Below are 21635 nucleotides of genomic sequence, written 5' to 3'. Positions count from 1 at the left end.
GACCCCAGGGGGTCCGGGGATTGAGTCCTGCATCGGGCTCCCTGCATGGAGCCTGCTTCTCCCTCTGCCTGGGTCTCTCATGAATAAATAAATAAAATCTTTTTAAAAATAAATAAAAGAGTTCAGCCTCCGCTCCCACATATTCAATAGGGGATGCTTCCTATGCAGACTTGGAGAAAATATGTGCCCAACTGTGCCTTCCTCATTCTCTCCCACTTCCTGTGCGGTCACCCCACCTGTCTCCGGCTCCTGCCGGGCTGTCTGCAGCGTCACTCCCAGGTGTGTGATGCTCCCCGGCCTCGGCCTCGGGGCAAGGGCAGCGGCGACGCCGTGGCCTCCGTGGCCCGGAGAGGGGTTAGGGGCGCTGGCCGGGGCCTGGGCAGGCCGCAGCAGTCCGGGGCGAGGGCGGCCAGGACGGGGCCAGCGAGGCGCGCCCGCCTGTCAGGGGCCGAGCAGGGGCGTCCTGCCGCCGAGGGGCAGAGCGCGGACGCACCGGGCATCCGGGACTGTCCCGGGAAACTGAGGACTTGCCGGGAAAGCGGAAAGCGCGCTCCTCGGCCGCGGCTCGTTCGGTGTCTCGCAGCCGCGCGAGGGCAGGAAGGAGGCGCTGGCCAGGTCGCCGTGGCCCCCGAGGCGGGGCCGAGCCCTCCCGCCCGGTCCCCGCGCCCCCGCGCAGCCCCCGCCCCGTACCTGCGGGTGTCGGACCTCCGCGCCGCTGCGATCCCGGCCGCGTCCCCGGGCGCCGCCTCCCGGCGCGGCTGCGTTCCTCGGCGCCCCCGGACCGAGCCCTGGGCGCTGCCGGGCAAGGGCGCGGGAAGGTGAGCCGGGCGCCGGCGGGCCGGGGCGGGCCGGGGCGGGGGCGCGCTCCCCGGGCTTGGCCGACGCGCGGCGCTCACCGGCCCGGGGGGCTGCGCCCCGAGGGCAGCGCCGGGCGCCGGGTGCAGGGGCAGGCGCGCCTCGGACCCCGAGCCTCCGCGAGGGGCCGCGGCTCCCGGCGCCAGGGCTGTGCGCGCCCCGGGGCGCGGGAACCCGGCTGCCTGCTCGGGGGAGGGGGGGCACCCGCGGAGCCCGGATCACGCCCCCCCCCGCAGCCCAATCGCGCCTCCCCACTCGCGCAGCCCGGATCGCGCCCCCCCACCCGCGCAGCCCGGATCGCGCCCCGCCACTCGCGGAGCCCGGATCGCGCCCCCACCGCAGCCCGGATGGTCTCCCCCCCGTCCCCCGCGCCCCAGGCACCTGCCGAGCCGCTCGCTCCCGCGGCCTCGCGCGCGCCGCTGCCGCCTGCCCGATGCCCCCGGCGGGCGCAGGCCGGAGCCGCCGCAGAAGGCGAGCGGAGAGCGGGCGGGGACGCGGCGGGCGCGAGCGGAGGCTCCGGGGCGAGGCCCCCCCCGGCCGCGCCGCGACCCCGAGTTCCCGCAGGTGCAGTTGCGGGGGCGCCGCCCGCCCTGAGCCCGGCCGCGCTGCAGTGGGCGCGGGGCCCGTCCGAGGCTCGTGGCGCGAGCGCGGCGGGTCCGGCAGGTGCGGCCCCGCCCGGAGCCCCCGGCGCCCCCCGAGCCCGCAGGGTCCCCCGCGGGCGGCGTGTCCGTGTGTCCGTCCCCCACGCGCCCCCTCCCGCTGCCCGCGCTCCGCCCGCTGCAGGTGCGGGCGCTGGTTCCGCAGCCGTTCCCGGTTTTGTTTTTAGGAGTTTATGACTTTACCACGCTGCTATTACAATATTGACATAACACTTGCGCAAGACTTAACACAACGTGCGCTTGGTGTGCTCAGCGGCGCTGCAGCGGTTCCCACGCTGCCTTTAGCCGGACCGGCTGGTGCAGGAAGGACCAGGGCCACGTCTGTTGTTGATCAGTTAACGTCAATCAAAATTACTTTGGAGTCCTCAGCGGGAGGGAGTAAACTTAGCTCTGAGCAGGCAGCCTTCTTTTTATTTTTTCTAATTTTATCTATTTACTCATGAGAGACACAGAGAGAGGCAGAGACACAGGCAGAGGGAGAAGCAGGCTCCAGGCCGGGAGCCCGACGCGGGACTCGATTCCCGGTCTCCAGGGTCACGCCCTGGGCCGAGGGCGGCGCTGAGGCAGGCGCTGAGCCACCCCGGCATCCCCAGGCAGGCTTCTTTTATTTAGGAAAATAAGCCGCTGAAATGGGCCCTTTAGTAGAAATAATGTAAAGCAAGTTCACGGGACCTCTTAACCGAGAGTTGGGCTCTAGTTGGAAGCTTGGATCTGGGTCACCCTCTACCCCCACCCACTTGTGAAGGGAGATTGGACAGTCCCAAGGAGGCAAATTTGGATGAAGGCACAGGTCTCCTTTCCTACGTTGAAAAAAAATTAAAAAAAAATTTTATTAATGTATAGTACATATTAAAAGGTGCACATCTCACAAGTACAATGATATTTTGCAAAATGAAGCATCTTTAAGATCAAGAGATGGACCATTCCCAGCTCCCCAGAAGAGGCCCTTGTATTCTCCCTTTGGAGGCAGGCAAGGTACTGGCTTCACCCAGCAAAGATTTTTGCTTTTTTTTTTTTTTTTTTACAAAGATTTTTGCTTATATTTGCACTTAATAGCAATCAAATCATACAGAATTTACTCTGTTGTCTGATTCCTTTCACTTGACATTATGTTGAAGGGATGCAAACTACGGTCATAGTTTGTTTCTTTTTTTTTTAGCTGTATAATATTCTGCTGTGTGAGTTTACCTAAATTTATTCAATTTACTACCGAGAGACATTTGGGTAATTCTCAGGTTGGAAACATTATAAATAATGCTGCTAGGAACATCATAGTGACTGGCTTTGGTGAACATATACCCACATTTTTGTTGGGTACATACCTAGGAAGCATACGTACATGCATTTATATTCAGCTTCTGCAGATAATTGCAAAATAGTTTTTCAAAGTAGATGATCTAATTTTCATTCTATTTGTTTCCTTTTGCTGCTTGTAACAAATTACCACAAACTTGGTGACTTCAAGCCACAAAGATTTCTTCTTTTAGAGTTTTGAAGGTCAGATGTCCTAATTCGGGTTGCCTTTACCAGTTTATAGAGGCTGACTACATTTTTTGGCTTGTGGCCCCTTCCTCTGACTTCCAATCTCAATTTCTCTCTCTCAACTCGGCTGCTGTTGTCACATGTCTTTTTCTCCCTCTGCTTCCTTCTCTCCCTTTGGCCCTCCTGCCTCACTCCTATGGACCTCTGTGATTATACTGGGCCCACTCAGATAATGCAGAATGATATCCCAGCTGAAGATCCTTAATTTAATCCCATCTGCAAAGTTCCTTTTTCGAAGTGAGGTGACCTGTTCATAGATTCCAGAGACAAGGCTGTGAACCTCTTTGGTGGGGCCATTATCCAATCTACTACACCCATTCGCAGGGGATTGAAACCTATGTTAGATGGACAGAGAGAAAGGCAGGATTGAACAGCAACAACAAGAAAAAAAATGGAAAGAGAAAAAGAAAAGAGAAAAGGATGAGAAATTGAATTCACCTAGAGGATTGGCTCTGTTGCCCTAGGGGCTGTGCCAGGATTGGTAGGCAGGAGAGGGAGCCTGTTGCTGGAAAATGACCTCTGGCCACCACTATCATGGAACCACCAACAGGTCTGGGACCAAGGGCTTTCATTTTTTTTAAGATTTTTATTTTCTTTGAGAGAGAGAGGGAGAGCGGGTGACGGGGGTAGGGAGGAGTAGAGGGTGAGGGAGAAGCTGACCTCTGGCTGAGCAGGAAGCCCGATGCAGGGCTTGATCCCAGGACTCCAAGATCGTTTCCTGAGCTGAAGGCAGACTCTTAACCGACTGAGCCACCCAAGCGCCCCACGGGTTTTCATAAAGAGAATGAGAGTCGGGTCAGTCCAGGGCTGGGCACCCTGCCACGTGAAATGTTAGGGAAGCGAGATCCTCCTTTGTGAGGGTTCATAACAGCAAGAAAACAATGGTGACCAGCTCACATATGCCCTGTGGGTCAGGTCCTGTGGTCAGCGGACAGGGCCCAACCCCATCCGTGTTGCTGTCCATCCTACAGGCTCTGGAGACTGACCTTTTTCAGGGTGGCTGCTGGAGTTGTGGGGACTGACCTCCCACAGTAGGTGGGAAGGTGAAGCTGTACTGGGATGACGAGCTGAGCGCTCTAGGCAGGCAGGCCCAGCCTCCGCTGTAACTTGGATATTAAGGGACGATGCGTGGCTTTACCACTCTAGACCTATGGATGAGGACACAGAGTTTCCACTTACTTCTGGCCTCATTTTGGTCCAGCAACCACACCCTGGAAGGAGCTAGGACAGATGTCATTATCCTCATTTTATCAGTGAGATCACCAGGGCTCCAAACCGCTTTCTGATGTGTTCAAGGAGCCTCAGGAACAGGCCCAGAACAGAGCGAGCCTCATGGCTCTTCTTGCTGCCCTTGGCGCTGTCCCATCTCTCTGGCGTGAGAGTGGGATCCGCTGACGCCTGAAGTCCCGGGAGCTGGGAGGTGGAGCTGGCCCTACATGTGCAAACCAAATTGTCCTACTTTGTAGGAGATATGGTGGGATTACCTGGTCCTATGCCATCAAATATAGGTTTTGGTGGGGTTTTAGGAACAAGTGATGGTAGATGCGTGTGTTTGATAAGCATCTTGATCAGAAATCCCTCCATCAACTTTCTGCCTTCTGGAAATAAGCTAAACACTTTGGTCTGTTGATGAAACCCCTCCATTTCTCTTCAAAATTGTGGTTTATGCTACAATTCTTTACTATCTGTTTAATTCAGATTTCAAGACAGAGGGGAGGTGTGTGATTGGTCTGTCATTTCTAATTAACAATCCCTTGGTTATCATTCTCATGGCCGTAATCATCATTAATAACTGCTCCCCTGTCTTGAATAGCTTCTGCCTCCCTGGCTTTTCGTCTTCCCTTCTACCTCACCCCCCTTAGGTTTCTCTGCCTTGACTACTTACTTAAGTTGTTCCAAGTTCCCGAGGACAGAGTCGGATCTCTGGAATCTCCTTTTACCTCACCCTTTTCAAATTTGGGTCAACTGCTTCCTGGGAACACTGCTCTACCATCACCCCGGGACCTTGTTCTGTGATTCTCCTGAATGGACCCCATTTCATAGATCCTGTGTCTTCTTTCTTAAGTCACTTCCTCTATTTGCTGGTAACACTTCTCCAGTAACTTCCTAGAAAGGGTATGTGGAAAGTAAATTCGAAGTCCTTGCATATCTGAAAATGTATTTACTCTGTCCTAACACCATTTGATTATTTAGCTAAGTATAAAATTCTAAGATGAAAATAATTGTCCTTCAGAAATCTGAAGGCATTCCTCTTATCCTCTAGTTCCCAGAGTCATTGCGAGAAAATCTGAAGCCGTTCTGATTCCTGATCTTTTCTTTGGGACACTCCCAGCCCCTCTTGGAAACATGTAGGATTTATTCTTTTTCTACAGTGCTCCAAAATTTCACTATTATTTGCTTTGGTCTGGGCTTATTGATTTATTCATTTGAGAGAGGGCATATGCACGAGACGGGGCCGGGCAGAGGGAGAAGGAGAAGGAGAGAATCTCAAGCAGACTCCCTCATAAGCTAGCACCTGACTCTGGGCTCAACCCTGAGATCATGACCCGAACGGAAACCAAGAGTCGGAGGCTTAACCGACTGAGCCACCCAGGCGCCCTAAGTCTGGGTTCGGTTTTATGTAATATTTTAGGCACTTAGTAAGCCCTTCACAACTGGAAACTCATGTATTTCAGTTCTGGGAAATTTTGTTGGAAAGTGGTTATTAAAGAGCACAGTGAACAACATATAGTCAGAATGATGTAAGCATTTGATTTTTGACTTTGAAGACAAAGGACAGAAGATGTAATTAAAATTGCAGAAGAGACTAACCTTTTATCAGTCTCAGTGAAGATACCTTGTATCTCTCAGTAAAGATACCAGGATAGACTGCAGAGCGGGGAGTTGGGAGACAGGAAGCGAGTGAAAGGAGAGTGGGGACTCTGATAACCTCATCGTATAAGGTAGAGGGTGGCGGTGAAAAGATGCTGTCTACGCGTGACTGACCAGAAACGTGATTGACCAGAAACGACAGAGGTAACTACTGGAGACACTGGAAGAGTCACACGGCTGTCATGGGAACTGGTGGTGTAGTGAGGCTGTAGAACTGAGGGAGCCAGCTGGGTTTGGGGGGGAGTGACCTGTGCCGGAGAAGTGCAGGCGGTGGGGGTACGGTGGGGGCGTAGGGAGCAGTGTTGAAGCAGGCACTCCTCCTCTTCTTCCTCTTCTTCTTCTTCTTCTTCTTCTTCTTCTTCTTCTTCTTCTTCTTCTTCTTCTTCTTCTTCTTCTTCTTCTTCTTTCTTTTTTTTTTTTTACCATATCATTATTTTTAATGTCCAACGTTTATAATATGAGGACCAGGGCTTTCTCCTCAAGTTTATAAATTTTCAATTGGCTTGTGAGGCCAATAGGGATACTTCTTCTTGTCTAATTTGGTTTCTGGGAAGACTTCATTCAGGTCCTCAATGGTCATCTGATCAAATGGAATTATGTTCTTCATCTCCTCCAGCTCTTTTTCATATTCTTCAATCCTGGCCTTTGAGAGAGACAAAAACTCAGCACAGCTTTTCACATCTTCTTTTTCCTCAGCATCCACCTACACAGTGTATTTATCCTCTGGCACAGGAAACTTCAGGGCATTAAACTTCTTCTCAAAGTCATCTACCAAGCCAGCCTTTGCCACATTGGCCTTGTAGTAAGCCCAGTCAATAGCAGGTGGTTTCTCAGGAAGAGTAGCCAACCTGGAGGTAAGCATCTCACTCCAGGATTTCAGGGAGTTGGCAATGGCCTTCTGGTTTCGGGGTATGATTTCCCCAAAGCTACCCAGTCAATGGTTTTTAGAGCAAGTTTTCGCCCAGCCATCTTGAGATCCTTCACCAACCCCGGCGGCCCACAGTCCACAGCAGCCAGGCCACTCTTCTTGATGCTTTTTCTGCCTATCTTTCACAAACTCCATCTAATATCTTTCTTTAAAGAAAAAAAAAAGTTTTGAGGTAAAATTCATACAACAAAATAAACAATTTTATTTTATTTTTTTTCAAAATAAACAATTTTAAAGTGAACAGTTCAGAAGTTTCAGGGACAGGTTTTGAAAGTCTCAAGTGCTGTGTCCCAGAGCAGTTGAGGCAGACAAGGGACAACTAGCAACCGTACTGGGTGTGTGTGTGTTGGGGGGGGATTGGAAGAGCTGGGGTGAGGGGGTCTCAGGTTCTGGAGCTCCTGCCTCCCCAGCTCCTGGGACCACCTGGGCTCTGCTTCTGGTCCTCAGCGTCCTGCTGGAAGGTCTCTCCTCCTTGCCTCTGCTGCCAGTGGCCCTGATCTTCTCATCCACTCAGGAAAATATTTAGTTTCAACTCTTGAGATGCAAATACATTTTTCAAGGCCTTTTTCTCTTAAGAAAAGATCCAAATTAAAAAAAAAAAAAAGGAAATGATCCAAATGCAGTGAATATTATCTTTTAGGGATGGTTTTCTATAGGACGGGAAAGGCTATAGGAACACTAACACTAAGCTGCTTATCACACTGAGCAAAAGAGAGCATGTTTTACTTCCTATATTCATCATTTTCTTTCCCCTGGTTTCTTTCCATTCATTTCTTCATGTCTCCCTTTTTATCCATACTGTCCTAGCATAATGGGATGCCACCTGGCTGAGACTTTCTCCAACATTTTCTAAACCTTAACAGCTGGGCACCTGGGTGGCTCAGTTGGTTAAGTTTGCCTTCAGCTCAGGTCATGATCCCAGGGTTCTGGGATGGAGCTCCACCTTGGGCTCCCTGCTAGGGTGGGAGCCTGTGTCCCCCTCTGCCCCACCCTCTGCTCCTGCTTTCTCTCTCTGAAATAAATAAATAAAACATTTAAAAATTAATAAAAAAACTCTGCTTAGTGTGGGGATAGGCTGCTTGCTATTTCCAAGCTGCCAGCATTTTTCTGATTCATCTTTGGGAGAAGATTGCTTTCTGTTCTGGGAAGGAAAAAAAAAAACTTCGATGTGTTAGATTGTGAGGGCTAGCATCTTAATTTAAGGGCTCATGCTTAAAATCTGTAAGCCTTAGATTTGGATGTACCCAGCCTCAAAACTCCTGGCTGTCCGCAGAAGTCCCACACACTGTGCGCCCCCTGAAAGGAGCAAAGTTGCCTTAAAGAAGAGTTTCATAACAGTCTTTGAAAGTTATCAGAGACCAATAAAATCTGTTTTGTGTTCAACCCTTGGTCCTTAGGCCACAATCCTTAGAGCAGGCCATCTTTTCCCTGGGCGTAGGAGCTAGGCTTCTGTATATGCTCTATGTCCTAGCAGATGGATATTTTTTTAAGACTTTATTTATTTATTCACGAGAGACACACAGAGAGAGGCAGAGACACAGGCAGAGGGAGAAGCAGGCTCCATGCAGGGACCCCGACGTGGGACTCTATCCCGGGTCTCCAGGATCACACCCTGGGCTAAAGGCAGGCGCTAAACCGCTGAGCTACCCAGGCATCCCTAGCAAGTGGATATTTAAATGGCTCTTTGGGATAGAAAACTGAATCCTTCAGACTTGAGAGGCCCATCTTTTTGGTCCCTCTGCACACTGGCGGCTGTGATATAATGAATAGGCTGAAATTTTCTAAAATTGAGGAGATGCTTGGGCAGCCCAGGTGGCTCAGCAGTTTAGCACCACCTTCAGCCCAGGGCCTGATCCTGGAGACCTGGAATCGAGTCCCACATCAGGCTCCCTGCATGGAGCCTGCTTCTCCCTTGGCCTGTGTCTCTGCCTCTCTCTCTCTCTCTCTGTTTCTCGTGAATAAATAAATAAAATCTTTTAAAAAATAAAATTAAGGAGATGCCTATGATTATTTCCTTGGACTTTTTATTTTTTTTTAAAGAGTTCATTTATTTATTCATGAGAGACACAGAGAGAGACAGAGACACAGGCAGAGGGAGAAGCAGGCTCCCTGCAGGGAGCCCGGCGTGGGACTCAATCCCAGAACTCCAGGATTATGCCCTGGGCCAAAGGCAGACACTCAACCACTGAGCCGCCCAGGCGTCCCTTCCTTGGACTTTTTAAATGGCTGAGCAAATGCAGCTCAGAGGCAGCAGTGAAACAGTTGCCTCTCAGGGCTACAGGGCTACTCAGTTTTCGGACTGCTTTCTTACAGCCTAAGTGGGTAGATCCAGACTCTCTTCTGGAATTCAGAATTTCAAGGCCGTGTGGAACTGCTGTGCATGATGATAAGATTGACCTTGATGAGGGTAGAGTTGGTGTTGGAGCCTGAATTTAGAGAAAATGAGTGTTGGACTCTGAGAAGACACAGGGCCTAATGGAGAGGCCAGTTAGAGTACCCTTTAAAAAGGAATAATTGACCTGTGGACTTTGGGGCTGGTTACTTTCCTCTTTTCCTCATCAGACATCCTCATTTTCCAACTCATGGTCACAGAATGGCTGCTAGACTTCCAGGCATCTTGTCCACATTCCAAAGCTTAAGGAGGGTTAAGAGTCAAAGGGCAAGAGTTGTATACCATCAGTATCCCTCCTGGCTTTTGTTTTTTTCAGTAAAACAATAGTTTTCCTTGGTGCCTGACCCCAAAGTAGGTCAGATGGCTACCTCTGCTTGTCAGGGAAGAATTTTTTTTTTTCTTTTTACAGAATTCACTGAAATTACAATAAAATCAAGGTTCTGTTGGTTAAAAAGGCAGACTAACATAAGTTTCTACCTGCAACCCTGAACAATTACCTAACCTCTCAGTTTCCAAGTTTTCCCATCTGTAACATAACACTGTAAAAATCTTCATTAAATACTTTGGTAAAAAAAATAATAATAAATAAATAAATAAATAAATACATACATACATACATACATACATACATACATACATACATGAGTATGAACCCAGAGTGTTCACTGGGTGGGCAGTTAGGAGGCCCTACCATTACTAGCTAACTATTCTGCGTGGTAATTCTCTTCTGCAGTAACAGTCTGTTGAACATTACAACTGGATACTAGCTATGCTTCAGGGATTGAGGGAAGGGCTGCTGCCCTCCCTTGGCAGAGGTGCTTGACAGCAGCCTGGGAAAGCACTGTAAGGTGATCTGGGGAGAGTGGCAAGGGGCTACACTCCCTAAAGCCACAAGGCACAGCCACAAGAGTCGGAGCAGAGCGGTAGCTGGGGTATAGCGGCCTTTCCTAGCTTCCCTTGCAGCTAGTGTGGCCACATGGCTAAGCTTTTGCCAATAGAGAGTGAATGGAAGTACGGTGTGTGGAAGGGAAGACCCGTGGCTATGGCCCTCTGCTCCTTCCCCCATCCAGTGGCAGTGTGGAGCTCTTTGTGAAGATGGCAGAGTTGCCAGGGAGCCTGTGTTCCCGAATGGCTGCATAATCGGAGCCACCCGTGGAACACCCACCCTGGACTATCATATGAGAAAGAAGGAAATCTCTATTTTTGAGCCACTGCATTTGGGACTTATTTGTTCCAGCCTTTTACCTCAACTAATACAATTATGAGCATCATTTGAAATATCTGGGGAGGGACACCTGGGTGGCTCAGTGGTTGAGCGTTTGCCTTCGGTCCAGGGCGTGATCCTGGGGTTCCAGGATCAAGTCCCACATCGGGCTCCCTGCATGGAGCCTGCTTCTCCCTCTGCCTGTGTCTCTGCCTCTCTCTCTCTGTGTCTCATGAATAAATAAATAAAAATCTTAAAACATTTTATAAAAAGAAATACCTGGGGAATTATAATAACATAGGCTACCTACAGAGAGGGAAACTGAGAGGTTGAGGGATAATGATAGGAGGGAGTCTCATTTTGTTTTTTACTCCATATCTAGAATTGTTGAAATTTGAGCCATCTACCTGTAATACTTTCTCAAAAACTTAAACTAGGGCAGCCTGGGTGGCTCAGCGGTTTAGCACCACCTTCAGCCCAGGGTGTGATCCTGGAGACCTGGGATCGAGTTCCACATCGGGCTCCTTGCACGGAGCCTGCTTCTCCCTCTGCCTGTGTCTCTACCTCTCTGTGTCTCTCATGAATAAATAAGTGAAATCTTAAAAAAAAAAAACAACAAACTTAAAAAATGTCAACTCTACATCAACTAAAAAAACCCCTTAAAATAGAAATGATTTAATTAACTAGAAATGTTGATCTTGGCACCGTGGTAGTTTGTCAGTGATTGGTACTCATTCAGCACTTGATTCCCTTATCTACAAATCCTCTGCCCAGGGAGAGGAAAAAGGTGATGGATAAAGCTGACAGCAAGGAGCAGCCAGGTGAATCCTGAATGGAAGACAGAGATGCAGTGCCCTGCCTGTCTCTGCCCAAGACCACTCATCTGCATGCCAGCAGTTGGACTCCTCCTCCCCCAATTAGACTGTGCATCAGCGTGAAGGAGAAGATTCCTGCGTGCAGATTGATGTCGCATCCATTTCCTGAGCCTCCTATGTGCCAAGATGGTATCTTTTAATAGGAGGCACTTCATGAGACTTGTCTTGAATTCTTGGTTGGATAAGCATGGTGACATTTTATACCAATTGAAGGAGAATTTGGGTTTCTTTTCTTTTCTTTTTTTTTTTTAAGAATATTTATTTGAGAGAGAGAGAGATCACAAGCAGCGGGAAGGGCAAAGGGAGAAGTTGACTCCCCACCGAGCAGGGAGTCCCATGTGGATCTCGATCCCAAGTCCCTGAGAACATGACCTAAGCCAAAGGCAGATGCTTAACCGACTCAGCTGCCCAGGCATCTGAGAATTCAGTTTTCAAATCTCCATAACTTGAGTTCATTTTTCCTGCCTCCTATATTTTATGTTGCTATGAGAGAATAATTGATTATTTTCCTGTTGGTGATTTCCAACAAAACTGCCATTTCAGAGACAAAAGGAAAGGGACAGTATAATAATATTGAGTTATTTTCTCCTTAGGGACAAAACAGAAGTTTCTTTTCTTAAAAAAGATTTTATTTATTTATTCATGAGACACACACAGAGAGAGAGAGAGAGAGAGAGAGAGAGGCAGAGACACAGGCAGAGGGAGAAGCAGGCTCCATGCAGGGATCCCAATGTGGGACTCGATCCCGGATCTCCAGGACCAGGCCCTGGGCTGAAGGCAGGTGCTCAACCGCTGAGCCACCCAGGCTGCCCAGGAGTTTCTTATTTCTTTCTTTTTTTTTTTTTTTTTTTATTTATGATAGTCACACAGAGAGAAAGAGAGGCAGAGACACAGGCAGAGGGAGAAGCAGGCTCCATTCACCAGGAGCCCTATGTGGGATTCGATCCCCGGTCTCCAGGATCGCGCCCTGGGCCAAAGGCAGGCGCCAAACTGCTGCGCCACCCAGGGATCCCGAGTTTCTTATTTCTTATTTGTAGAGCTAGAGAGGGCATTATGTGATTGATAGTTCAGTTTTCTCAAAATCTGATGAATATTTGAAATTATTATTTTATCTTTGCTTGATGTTTTCTTTTGCCATACAATGGCTCCTTTTATAAGCTCTGGCCCCTGGGACAACACTGATGGCATTTTTCCCCTCCCAGGTGCCCTTGAACTCCATGTATTTTTCCTAGGAGAGTTTGTCAGTCAAAATATTTGGTAAATTAGTAACAGAAAAAGAAATAAAATAGCTTCGGAAACCACTTTTTTTAATAGTTTGAAAGTTAGAACATCAAAAAACTAATACATTGTTGGTACCAGTTTAATTATCTCAGTTTTTTTTTTAAGGTTTTATTTATTTATTCATGAGAGACACACAGAGAGAGGCAGAGACACAGGCAGAGGGAGAAGCAGGCTCCCTGCAGGGAGCCCGACGTGGGATTCGATCTCAGGACCTGGGGTCACACCTGGGCCAAAGGCAGACACCCAACCGCTGAGCCACCTGAGCGTCCCAGTTACTTTGGGTCTCAGTTGCCCACCAGACCAAGCTTTATGCTGGTCCCTAAGGGCCCCCCACATGGCTGGCACAGACCCCCGTCCCTTACTGCCTCGCACTCCCTTCAGGGCTCACCCAGAGCCAAACCACGCGGAGCGCGGCGCATCCTGGGGGCACATGGCCCATCCTCACCCTCAGATGCTACCTTCCATGAAGTCACCCGCGCCTCTCAACCAGACCCCGTGCCCACAGCTTGTGAGCTTGGCTCCGTGGCCCAGGGGCCTTGGGGCACAGAGCTGGCCTTCCCCACCTTTGCGGCTCTGCAGCCTGGGCCCAGCGTGGCTTAACAGGTGCTGGTGAACATGAACTTGCACCGAGGGGCCAAAGAAGTGAACCAAGACCAGGTTCTTCTCTGTCAGACCTGTGCCTTTTGACACGCCCGGCCCCCCTCCAGCCCATGCGCCAAGCCTAGCTGCTGCTTTTTTTCTTTTTTCTTTTTTTGCAAGGCTCATGGAAGAAGAATGCTTTCCCATTTTTTAATGGTTGGAAACAATCAAAAGGAAAAGAATAGGGGGTCCCTGGGTGGCTCAGTGCTTTAGCGCCTGCCTTTGGCCCAGGGTCTGACCCTGGGGACCTGGGATCAAGTCCCACGTCAGGCTCCCGGCATGGAGCCTGCTTCTCCCTCTGCCTGTGTCTCAGCCTCTCTCTCTCTGTGTCTATCATAAATAAATAAATCTTTAAAAAAAAAAAAAAGGAAAATAATATGTCGTGATATTTGAAAATTGTATGAAATTTAACCTTCAGTATTCATCAATCAAGTTTTATGGGAACCCAGCCACACCCTTCGTTTACATCTTGGTGCCCACCTTGTAAGGGTGACCCTGGGCCCCCAAACCTGCAACAGTCACTGCCGGCCCCTGCGCTATAGGCTGAGGTCTTTCAAGTGGAAATACTTTGTTTTTGCTCTCTTCCAAGCCCACAGTTGTGCTAGGAGCACAAATGGCTATTATTTCCCCATTTTTATTTATTTAATTTATTTTTTTAAAAAGATTTTATTTATTTATTCATGAGAGACACAGAGAGAGGCAGAGACACAGGCAGAGGGAGAAGTAGGCTCCCTACAGGGAGCCCGATATGGGACTCAATCCCAGATCCCCAGGATCACATCCTGGGCCGAAGGCAGGCGCCAAACCACTGACCCACCCCAGGATCCGCTATTTCCCTGTTTTTAAAATACTATCTACTGGAGCACCTGTTGGCTTAGTGAGTTAAGCGTCTGACTCTTGGTTTGGGCTCAGGTCATGATCTCAGGGTCGTGGGATTGAGCTTTGTGGCAAGGCCTGTGTTGCGCTCCATGCTCAGCGTGGAGTCTGTTTGTCCCTCTCCCTTCCCCGGCCATGCGTGTGTATACACTTTGCCTCTCGACTAAATACATAAAAATCTTTAAAAAAATACTATTTTCTATTTTGGAATTACTATGTATGATGAGCCAAAAGTATTCAATTCCTGCCACCCTGAAGAACATTCAGTAGAGGTATATTCAGTACATCAAATAAGTACTTGTGCTGTGCAGGTGCGGGGCGGCTCTTGGGAGATAAGGTGATGAGCAAGATAAACACAGTCCCTACCCTCGTGTCGCTAATTCTAATGTGGGGAAAATGAAACAATCCATAAAACAAAGTATGATCATTGTTTTGATAGGGAAGTTAGAAGGTACTCAGAGGACAGAGGCAAGAATACCTTAGCTTGTCTAGGTAGCATCCGGGAAGGCTTCTCAGAGGAGGTGACATTTCCAGTGAGACCTGAAGGACAAGTAGATGTCATTTTAGTGAAAAGTCTTTTACATAGAGAGAGACAAGCTTCTATCTTATTTAAGCTGTTATTTGAGTCTCTGTTATATGTGTCCAAACCTGTATCATAATGAATACATTCCTTTTTTTTTTTTTTTAAAGATTTTATTTTTCTGTAATCTCTACACCCAACATGGGGCTCAGACTCACAACCCTGAGATCAAGGGTTGCACACTGTACCAACCAAGCCAGCCAGATGGCCACACTCTTTGTAGCAGAGTAGACGCTTCCTTAACCAGTTGGCAGGACCCACTTCTCCTGTGGGACTGGGAGTCAGAACCACTATGTGGCCCAGTGCACAGAGGAGCTTTGCGTTCCAGGATTGAGGACTCTGGGTTGTTGGCTGCTTATTTTTCTTTAGGGAAGTTTTCTTTGGTCGGCCCCCAAATATCTTAAACATCACAAAAACTGAAGGCCTCTTTCGTGCTGATGTCACTGCAGTTTTTCAGACAAGTTCATATCTGAAATTACTGGGTTGTTTTTGTTTTTAAGATTTTATTCATTTATTCATGAGAGAGAGACACACAGACACAGGCAGAGGGAGAAGCAGGCTCCATGCGGGGAGCCCAATGCGGCTCTCGATCCCAGAACTCGAGGATCAGGCCCTGAGCCGAAGGCAGGTGCCAAACCGCTGAGCCACCTAGGGATCCCTGAAATTACTCTTTATTCTAGAAGACTGCCTCCATTCTTGAACTCCTTAACATGTTCTCTTTTCCTCTCGCTTCCATGTTGGCCATGGAAGGGTCCAACCTGATGGCAGCAATCTGGTGGGAGCCTCTTGCCACTTTTGTCTGCAGGATGGAAAAATTGTTTCTGAGGGTTAACAGATTTGCTTTGGAGTGAGGCTGAGGGGACTTCGCTCTCCTGTCTCTTCTGACATCTGTCACATATATTCCAGGTAATTCAGACATCCTAGCTGATCTAAAAAACCAGGACAATGGAGCATCTTAGGGAAATGAACATCATCTCTGTGAAGAACGTTAGACCAGGACTACATACCAGATATTTTTTACTTTAAAAGTCAATGACAGCTGTGCTGTGAATGAAGATGGGCTTTTTTTCTCCCAGTGATTCATTATTCATTCCAAATACTCACTTTGTCATCCAGAGGAGCCATGTAAACATAAAAAGCCAGCCCAATAAGTTAGTCAGTATCCGGAGGAATATGTTTTCATTAACTGGACCTATCACTGATTCACATAAATCAATGAAGAGATGAAGTAATGCTGGGATAATCGATCAGCTGTAAACCTCTCCAGAACATAATTAACCTCTTACAAATGCCTCCAGGATGTGTTAAATTTGTAATCACAAGTGACAAAACTGTGTAGTAAACATTTGTCATTTGGGGTTGTCCAGCATCCAGACACTCTATGTTCTCTAGTGCAAGGTGGACAGAGGTCAGGATCAGTCTTCCTACTCTGGCAACTGGAGAGCAGCAGATAATCCAGCTTTGGACTCCATGGACCCATGTATAGGCATCTGACCGGGGCTCAGCCAATCAGAGGCCCTTTCCTGAGATTTTATTTATTTATTTTAAAGATTTTATTTATTTACTCATGAAAGACACAGGGAGAGAGAGAGAGACATAGGCAGAGGGAGAAGCAGGCTCCATGCAGGGAGCCTGATGAGGGACTCGATCCTGGGTCTCCAGGATCAGGCCCTGGGCCGAAGGCAGGCGCCAAATCACCGAGCCACCGGGGCTGCCCCTTTCCTGAGATTTTAGCCCTTCAGGGAGTGGTAACGAGGCCAGAGACAAAGATCATTCAGAGTGGCTGGATAGAATTAAGACTTCAGGAGATGGCGACAAGGGTCCAGGGCTGATGATGCCAGAGCCAGCATCCTACACTAATTGAACCTCTGGTAGGATCTTGACTGTGTCATGCACCCCTGAGTTCCTGTTTTCGTTCTAAGTGAGGGTTATTAGTTATTTGGGGGGAGGGGTGTTTCAGGGACACTCATTCTCTAGTGTCCCTGAAATTCTTTGAAATGCTTAGTATCTTTCCAATAAATGTCTTTTTTGTATGTTAGCCAATGTTAGTTTTATTATTAGTAAAAACACTGGCTGTTTCATACTCTATGTGAGAGTGAAACACTCTATGTGAGACATGCTATTATTCTGTACCTGGTCCAGTTCTAGACCAGGAAAAATTAATTCTAAAACTACAGTTACGGGAAAAAAATAAAATAAAAAAATAAAATAAAACTACAGTTACGGGCAGCCCCGGTGGCACAGCGGTTTAGCGCCACCTGCAGCCCAGGGTGTGATCCTGGAGACCCGGGATCGAGTCCCACATGAGAGCCTGCTTCTCCCTCTGCCTGTGTCTCTGCCTCTCTCTGTGTGTGTCTCTCATGAATAAATAAATAAATAAATCTTTTAAAAAAATAGATAAAATAAAACTACAGTTACTTTAAGGGTCCAACTGACAGGAAAGCATCAATTTTACAAAGAATGTTGAGTTGTAACATGTTTGTTCAGTGCACTTAATTGCTGCTCATTCTTTGAAAGGACAAAGGACCAATCAGAGACAGTCCATAGTCTCCAAGAGCCTGACAGAAAGGCAGTGGTATTTTAGAATTCAGAGAGACCTTTGAAACCATCTCATCCAAACCCCTCATTTTACAAATAAGAAAATTGAAATTCGGGCTGGCTAAATGATTTACCCCAAATTGCATAGCCAATTATGGAAGAGCAGGGATTGTAATCAGATGCTCACTCCCGGAGAATTGTTTTATTTGGCGGGAAAGACAGGCAGGGTGAAGAAGAGAGTGACAAATACAGGTATCTACTTTGCAGAACTGGGATTAAGAAGTGCCTGTTTGAAAAAAAAAAAAAAAAGAAGAAGAAGTGCCTGTTTGGTTCCAAGGCTGGGGTAGCCACAGAATCCGACCATAGGGGCAGAGTGTTGCCACATGGAAAGGCTGGCTGGAGGTTGAGATGCTGCTGGAATGCAGGGTTGGCTAAGAAGAGATAGTCTCAAAGCTAGAGCCGAACTTGAATTTCTCTCATCCCTGAGATGTGTGGACAAGGAGCCTAAGTATGTAAGCACCACCACCCCTTTTTTTTAACTCTATAGGAACTTGTCACTTTTCTAAAACTCTCATGAATCCAGCTGTAACTCTTGCAACTTTGATTCTCCCTTTTTTTGGTCTGGATATTGACATGCGTAGTAGAATCTCATTGCAAATGGATTTCTCACCAGTCTGTGACAGTATCTAGTTGTTAGGTAGAATTATCCCTTCAATTTGAGGTATTTGCTTTACTTTGTTGGGCAGATATTAGTTATACGGACACACCTCTCCCCCCAAACAACTAATAAATCATTTAGAAGGATGGAAATTTTTTTTAAAGATTTTATTTTCATTATTCATGAGACACACACACACACACACACACACACCCAGAGAGAGAGAGAGAGAGAGAGAGAGGCAGAGACACAGGCAGAGGGAGAAGCAGGCTCCATGCAGGGAGTCTCATGTGGGACTTGATCCCGGGACTCCAGAATCACGCCCTGGGCCGAAGGCAGGCGCCAAACCGCTGAGCCACCCAGGGATCCCAGAAGGATGGAATTTGGCTCCTGTAGGCTTGAAAATCACCATTTAAAATAAACATGCTTTCTCAAGCATCACTACCATACAGCATGCTTTCATGTTACATTATTGACAGACTAGATGTTTCCAAAGTACTGATGTACTTCAGGATAAGTCATCTCTCCTGTATGCTGTTGCCACTTAGAATTGCTTTTTGTTTACTATTTTATACAAGTCCAATATGGATCTCTTTTTTTTTTTAAAGTCAGGTTCCTGGATGAGCAAAGGATCTGCAATGGAAAACAAAGAACTATCTGTAAACCAAGCTGGTGACTCTCTTGGGAATGGGAGTGTTCCAGAACAGAGAAGACTAGAGAAACCAGGCAATGGGACAAGCCTTAGTGGGAAAAGTCTAGCACATGTTATGTCAGGAAGGAGAGTTGAGATAAGAGCTGTTCTTGCAAGGTTGAGTTAATAGCTCCTACTTAAGTGTGTAGAAGGAAGAAAGACAACTAAGGAGTGATTGATCACCTGATTAATATACAATATTTAAAACATTTTTTTAGGGATCCCTGGGTGGCACAGCGGTTTGGCGCCTGCCTTTGGCCCAGGGCGCGATCCTGGAGACCCGGGATCGAATCCCACATCGGGCTCCCTGCATGGAGCCTGCTCCTCCCTCTGCCTGTGTCTCTGCCTCTCTCTCTCTCTCTCTCTCTCTCTCTGTGACTATCATAAAATTAAAAAACAAAACAAAACATTTTTTTAATTTTAAAATATTTGGAGAGCATTTTTACAATCTGAAATAGTATGATGAAAATAACTAATTGTTATATTCTGCATTGAAGTAATGTTTAGGTGATGCTAACTAATCGTGGTACAATAGGATTATTTGATGGTTTATGGACTTAAGGGTGTTCTATTTCTTTTTTTTAAAGATAGATTTATTTATTTATTTATTCATGATAGACAGAGAGAGAGGCAGAGACACAGGCAGAGGGAGAAGCAGGCTCCACGCGGAGCCCGACGCCGGACTCGATCCCGGGACTCCAGGATAGCGCCCTGGGCCAAAGGCAGGCACCAAACCACTGAGCCACCCAGGGATCCCAGGGTGTTCTGTTCTATTTCTTAAAGAATGAGGAGGTTAAGAACTAGAAAATTAATTGAGAATATCACTTTCAGTTTTGCTTCCAACTGAAAGGAAATAATTTTACTTATTTATTTTTTAAATAAATATTGAGTTGAGAGAGAGAGAGCATGAGCTGGAGGAGCAGAGGGAGAGGGAGAGAGAATCTCAGGCAGACTCCATGTTGAGCACAGAGCCTGATGCGGGGCTCATTCTCAGGTCTCAAAATCCTGAGATCATGACCTGACCCAAACCAAGAGTCAGTTGCGCAACCAACTGCACTACCTAGGCGCCCCTTAAAGGAAATCATTTTTAAGCATGAAATGTTAAAATGAGTTATGAGGCTTTCATACAAATGTCATAGAATCCATATCTTTGGGGGTCCCTGGGTGGCTTAGTGGTTTGGCACCTGCCTTGGGCCCAGGGTGCGATCCTGGAGTCCCGGGATTGAGTTCCACGTCAGGCTCCCGGCACGGAGCCTGCTTCTCCCTCCTCCTGTGTCTCTGCCTCTCTCTCTCTATGTCTATCATAAATAAATAAATCTTAAAAAAAATCCATATCTTCAAATTCTTTGGAGAAATATCTATGCGTCAAGGCTCCTTGGAAAAGAAAACTACCTTTCTTTTTGGTTAGAACTCCTTTCTAGTGGCTGAATTTTAAGTGTTCCTTGATCCCAATTAAGATTAATTGTGTTTGTGGGGTGCCTGGGTGGTACAGTCAGTTAAGCATCTGACTCTTGGTTTCAGCTCAGACGTGATCTCAGGATTATGAGATCGAGCCCTACATTGGGCTCCAAGCTCAGCATAGAGTCTGCTTAAGATTCTCTCTCCCTTTCCCTGCCTCTTTCACTTGTAAGATCTCTCTCTAAAATAAATAAATCTGGGCTGCCCCGGTGGCCCAGCATTCTGGCGCCACCTTCAGCTTGGGACGTGGTCCTGGAGACCAGGGATCAAGTCCCACATCAGGCTCCCTGCATGGAGCCTGCTTCTCCCTCTGCCTGTGTCTCTGCCTCTCACTCTTTCTGTGTCTGTCATGAATAAATAGATGAAATCTTTAATAAAATAAAAATCTAAAAAATAAATAAATCTTTTTTTTGAAAAACCCCTCCCCCCCTGCTCTCTTTCTCTCTTTCCAAATAAATAAATCTTAAGAAAAAAAAAAAGAGGGATCCCTGGGTGGCGCAGCGGTTTGGCGCCTGCCTTTGGCCCAGGGCGCGATCCTGGAGACCCGGGATCGGATCCCACGTCAGGCTCCCAGTGCATGGAGCCTGCTTCTCCCTCTGCCTGTGTCTCTGCCTCTCTCTCCTCTCTCTCTCTGTGTGACTCTCATAAATAAATTTAAAAAAAAAAAAAAAAAAAAGATTGATTATGTTTGTGACTAGGTAAGAGATCTCACCTAGGATATTACCAAAGCCATATTCTGTACAGTTTTCAAGATCTTATGCAAGGTAAAACAATGATTGAATTCTAATTTGAAAAGAACAAGAAGACATTTCCAGCATTTTAATAGATTCTGGTTTGCCATCTTGACCAGCATTCGATAATGAGTTAATCAGCGTGGATGGAGTTGCCACTGGGCGGGTCGCTTCTTGGAAACTGACTGGACACATTCCTTCCTCTGATTCCTAGCTTGCACTTTGTCCTCTTTCTGCCTCATTTTCTCCACTCCAAATTTTCTCAATCTTTTGGCTCTTTGGAAACCCAGATCACTTCCTCCATGGAGCCTTCACTGACCATCTCAACCACTATGGCATATCCCTTTTGTGAGGTCCTAAAATACTTGCAGGTAGCAGTCATTTGACCCTTGGTTTGTATGTGGACTACTCTTTATCTGCCTTCTTAGCAAAATGCTAATCTCTTTAATGTCCAGGGTCATATCTCCCATCTCTCAGTTGCCAACAGTGCCACCTCAGTACAGGTAATGAGCAGAGGATGCCTGAGGGACAGCCCCACTCAGCAGGGTGGCTCATTTTCAACTCTGTAGGAAGAGAAAACCAGCTTGCAGAGGAGAGGGCTGCCTTTTGTTTTCCAAATCCAAACTCAGCTTGAGGCTTATGTTGGGATTTCCAAAATACTCCCATAGTTTTATAATAAATACCTTGCTAGCTTAAGCTAGCATGAGAAGGGACCTAATAAAATGACGTAAAGTTCTAGAATGTGTTTGTAAAAGGCAATGTCTTCCTTCTCCGGTGATCGCTGATTTGAACAGGAAGCCTTGGGAGCCACTGGAATTGAATAAATGACTCAGAAAGCTTTTACTGAGAGTCTTGAA

General features: G+C 47.4%; 2 protein-coding genes across 6 annotated transcripts in view; both read right to left on the bottom strand.

Annotated features, from left to right (window-relative positions):
• The window catches only part of ANKRD34B (ankyrin repeat domain 34B), a 65685-nt gene that overhangs the window by 11506 nt on the left and 32544 nt on the right, over positions 1-21635 (bottom strand). For 2 of the 4 annotated variants that reach the window (XM_072793657.1, XM_072793665.1), the window contains exon 2: positions 14601-14662. The gene's annotated coding sequence lies outside the window, so the exon portion shown is untranslated. Of the gene's footprint in view, positions 1-236; positions 382-690; positions 799-14600; positions 14663-21635 lie in introns of those variants that run through there. The other 2 variants (XM_072793663.1, XM_072793662.1) reach the window with 2 other exon arrangements.
• The window catches only part of DHFR (dihydrofolate reductase), a 68312-nt gene continuing 49757 nt past the window's right edge, over positions 3081-21635 (bottom strand). Inside the window, exons 6-7 of one of the 2 annotated variants that reach the window (XM_072793682.1) lie at positions 14601-14662; positions 3081-7001 (exon numbers count right to left, since the gene is read on the bottom strand). In XM_072793682.1, the coding sequence (XP_072649783.1) occupies positions 14635-14662 (28 nt within the window). In that variant the 3' untranslated portion in view covers positions 3081-7001; positions 14601-14634. Of the gene's footprint in view, positions 7002-7033; positions 7426-14600; positions 14663-21635 lie in introns of those variants that run through there. The other variant, XM_072793678.1, reaches the window with a different exon arrangement.

This window comes from Canis lupus, chromosome 2 (genome assembly GCF_048164855.1).
Source record: "Canis lupus baileyi chromosome 2, mCanLup2.hap1, whole genome shotgun sequence".
Lineage (NCBI taxonomy): Eukaryota > Metazoa > Chordata > Mammalia > Carnivora > Canidae > Canis > Canis lupus.
This window is presented reverse-complemented; position numbering and strand designations above follow the sequence as displayed.